The 4,460-nt window shown below is 32.7% G+C and overlaps 1 protein-coding gene across 2 annotated transcripts; it reads right to left on the minus strand.

Annotated features, from left to right (window-relative positions):
* Positions 1-342: 342 nt before the first annotated feature.
* Positions 343-3,191, minus strand: LOC119671930. 2 transcript variants are annotated; one of them, XM_038082828.1, is made up of 5 exons: positions 3,120-3,191; positions 2,841-2,981; positions 1,146-1,415; positions 715-1,065; positions 343-629 (listed from the first exon to the last, which is right to left on the minus strand). In XM_038082828.1, exons 3-5 carry the CDS (start codon positions 1,380-1,382, stop codon positions 534-536), a joined length of 684 nt encoding a protein of 227 aa, XP_037938756.1. In that variant the 5' UTR covers positions 1,383-1,415; positions 2,841-2,981; positions 3,120-3,191; the 3' UTR covers positions 343-533. The 2 variants fall into 2 exon arrangements, with proteins under 2 accessions (XP_037938756.1, XP_037938748.1); XM_038082820.1 differs by having other exon boundaries at positions 344-629; positions 1,146-1,386.
* Between the last annotated feature and the right edge of the window lie 1,269 nt (positions 3,192-4,460).

Raw genomic sequence — 4,460 nt, forward strand, 5'->3', positions numbered from 1 at the left:
TCACTGGTATGTCACTTCTAAACGCACCCGTAGGCTCACTCCTAAGATCACCCTAGGATCACCTGTAGGTACACCCCTACTCCTTGGCTCATCCCTAGGCTCACCTCCAGGCTTACCCTAGGATCACCTCCAGACTAATCTCTAGGCTCCTACCTAAGCTTACCCCTATGCTCATTCCTAAGGTCATCCCTATGATCACTTCTAGACTCATCCGTATACTCACCCATTAACTCACCCATGGAACTGCCCCAAGTATCAAATACCTTAAACAAACCCAATCTAATCAAATCCTTCAAATTAATAGCATTAATGTTTAGGTCAATTATATTATTTGAATAATTTAATTTATTTATTCAATATTCATTTTCGAATTTAGTCATACTTTGAATATGTCATACAATTTTCATATTTGCCGCATTTTTTTCATCGTGTTCTCTAAATATCAAGAGATAGTAAATTCACTTCCTTTTTTTAAATTTTTCACCATTTCTTTTGCAAATTATTCTTTTTTAATATATCTGGATATCTTTTTTTCAGCACTTACTGCGTCCTTTAGGACTGGCTCCAGATAGAACGCTACGACACAATTTTGTGCGCTTGCGTCGAGCACTTGTTGTGACTTTACATGCCTATTAAATTTGTCATTTTATTATTATTATTTATTTATTTATTATGATTTTGATGAAAATGTAAATGTTTTTAAAATTCACTTACTTGAACTTGAAACTTATTCTTTTGTTCTGGTGTCATGCGGTTCCAAGTAGACGCAGCCCTTCGCACTGTCTCTCTGGGTGAAAGACCACAATTCTGTTTCTTAAAGTATCGTATGTAGTTTAAGAATGGATTATTTGTAATAGGCCCTGGTTTCATGCATTTGTCCTTCTTCGCTTTTTTTCTCTTACGCTTGCGGGCTGGTGTAGATGGACCACATCTTGGTTTCACTTGTTTTTTCTTCTGTGCACATACAATTTTCTTTTTACGTTTTTTGCATGAATTTTTACGTTTTTTTGGAGGATTTCTTGCGCAAGCAGCTTGATTTGGATTCTTACGTTTCTTTGGAAGTTTCTGCAATTTAGTGTATTTAATATATGAGTTCTAATAAAACTGAACTTAATTACTATATATATATATATATATTTATTTACTTTGCAGTATTTTTGCTTTTGTTCCGGAGTTAATAAATTCCATAATTTAGCACCGCACTTGGCAGTCTCAATTATGTCAGCCGTACAACCATTTTGCCGCAATTCCCGTAAGAAATTGAAGAAAGGATTTCTTGTAATCGGTCCAGGTCGGGCACATTTCTTCTTCTGTTCACACTTCTTCTGTATGGATTTTTTCTTCTGTGCAATTTTTTTCTTCCGTGCCTTACAACGTGCCATTTTACTAAAGAAATTTTATGGTTTTTTGGATGACTAGTAAATTTTTAATTTTTACCTACTCTTTTTATATTTAACAGTATATTATAATACCTCGCGCCTAAAGACCTAACCGACCAAGTTCACTCTACTAAATCTGTTTAAGCCAATAAGCGAACGCGGATTGTGGTATGTACTTATAAAATAGGAGTACTATTATTTTAATAAATATTTAAGGGGCATTCAGATCTGTTCTGTAACATAATAACTCGGTAAAACGATATAATTTTATGAATGGTTTGTAAGATTACAATACACTCAAGCCATCAAGTTAAGGAGTTACCGAGATATATTCATGTGATGAAGCAATTTCTCTCATAAATAAATAACAGGTAATACTGAACTATTTAATCTGGTTATTGTCAGTTTTGATGTTTGATATTTATATATACTTTGTTTTAGGAAGGGTTTTTTTTAATCCTATTTTTTCATAACTCATCTCATTTCTCATCTATAGTCTCGTTTTATAATATTTCATGGTTTAAATAAAGAAAATTGACTCTGTTAATCTAACTTCGCAGTTTAAATAAAAAAAATTGTTTAAGATTTCATCATCAAAGATTCACATACTCATTCTAATATTTATGAAATTTTAGCTTGAAAGTCTAATAAATGTTTAATGGGATTGGAAAATAATTATTATCTATTACGAACTCCTCTACTAATTATTATCTATATTATTCCTCTACTATTTAACAGCTTGAACTGAACAATCCAAGAAAAGCGACAAGAATTGGCCAACAGAAAATGATTTGTGTTGCCTTATTACAATTTCAGACGACACATATATATGATGGCTCAAAACAAATTGACAGAACTTGTTTGGAGTATTTTAAAATATTCACCGTATAGTCCAATACTTGCACAGTCTGACTATTCTATAAAATACTCTTATTGGTAAAAAATGGTCCGACGAAGAGTCGCTAAAAATCAATTATTTAAATTATTCGCCGATAAACCACAGAAGTTTCACATCTCTGAAATTATCAAGCTACCCAATCGGTATATGCCAAAAGATCGAAAATAATAATGGTCAATATATACTTAATTAAAATGGTTTTTCATTAAAAGGAACTTTAAGAATAGCGGATACTTTTTATATTACACAAATATAGAGTAGTAGTATGCTATATACTGCTACTCTAAATTTAATAGATAATGTCAACCAATTAGATTTTATACTGTCAAAAAATTACAAAAAATATAAAATCACAGAAAATTAGAAACCCAATTATATAACAAATTAATTTTAAAATTTTTCTGTGAGGTGTGTTTACAATGTGTGGGTAAAATTTACGTCTCCCAATTACTTGACCAATTATCAAAACATTGAGTTTCTTTATGAAAATAGCTATTTTTGAAATATAATCCCTATCGACTAAAAACTTTGAATGCTTTTCAAAAGTTAATAATTCTACTTACTGTAGTCTTCAAAATCCTTGAGAGCGATTCAAAAAAAAAAAGATCAAAAATATATTTCTGCAGCCGCAGTTCTCATCAAAATCGAGTTCAAATAAACTGAGTCCAATCAACAATGTCTCCTTTGAAGTTCAATGAAGTTATCTGTTAAGAAATAATACCAATCAATAATTTTGATATTAGAAGTATAATCCACAACTTAATAAATAATAATTATAGATTAATACACAAGAACTTAATGTAAAATTGAATAATAAGTTTGCATCATAATAAAATAATTACCGGAATACATTTGAAACTTTTGCTAAATTCTTATCATTAAATTTGAAACTAACTTTACGAATTTTAGGAAAGTTTTGAAAAAAAAAATTTGAAAGTTCAACAAATAAAACTGTTAACAAATATAATGTCAACTAGATTAGATTTTTTGATGGCAATTAAGTCAAAAAAATATCTTTGGCCTTATCAAAGTTTCAATACCTTTCATAGCACTACTGGCTTTAAGAAGATTAATTAAGATTCCTTGGTATATTAGAACAACAGTCATGAATAGAGATCTAAGAATCGATTCAGTGAAAAAGTAAATCAACGACAGAGCCCTAAAATTATTCACAAAAGTTGTTACGTTGCCCAACCCCGCTCTAACAAACCTTAAGTCCATAGGAAGTTATGTTGATCTACGGTTCGTCATCAGTTAGAAAATAAATAAATGATAATGATTCTAGTATAGTTAAAATTTAGTGTGGGGCAGGGATAAGCCCGCCAGCCACAACAACAACAACAATATCTTTCACGCATACGTAAGTATATTACAATTAATTTATATACAGTACCTCTTTTCAGTTTCAATGTGTTGGTATATCTCGATTTCCACTATGACTATTCACTGCAGATGATAAAAAAACAGCAACAACACCCACCATCTTTTTTCCACAAGAAAGCAGCTTTCGAAAACCCCATAAATCGCAATGTCTGAGCTCCGTATCCATGCAAAACTCAAACGCCTCTGTAAAACAACGTTCAGCAGTAACCGTAGCTCCATCAGGGTAAGGCCTAGAATAAAACCAGGGTCTTGAATTGTCTCCAAAACATTTTAAAATCGTGCGAGATTTCAATACCTTGAGGTCTAAAGAATACCGACTAAAGATGTGATCAATAGGCTTAATAGCTAGAGGTGTAGGTCCAAGCCAGAAAGCATGGTGAACAAGGGAGTATATAAAGTGGGTGGCGATATTGCAGATACGCAGAGAAGATTAGTGTTAGACTCTGTGACCAGGGTCTTAAGAGTCTCGATTGTAGAGTGGGATGATGAAGGCATCAGTGTGCCTGTCATCGAAGTATAGCGTGAGGTAGTGGGAAGCGATGAAAAGCGCATACCTTGGACGAGGCCGGCAGGAAAGGTGCTAGGTATTGTAAAGTCGGGCTTGCGTTTGTAGTTGGTGCAATTACGTATGAGCTTGTAATTGAAAAGGTGAATTCTTTCCATCTGGGTAGAATTGATTGCAGATCAGACAGGGAAAGTGTACGAGAGTAGAGAGCGTATGAGGTGTTTACGATATATTTAGATGTATACGATCTAGTAAATTCTTTCCATCTGGGTAGAATTGACTGCAGATCAAACAG

The sequence above is a fragment of the Teleopsis dalmanni genome, chromosome 1, assembly GCF_002237135.1.
Source record: "Teleopsis dalmanni isolate 2A chromosome 1, ASM223713v2, whole genome shotgun sequence".
Lineage (NCBI taxonomy): Eukaryota > Metazoa > Arthropoda > Insecta > Diptera > Diopsidae > Teleopsis > Teleopsis dalmanni.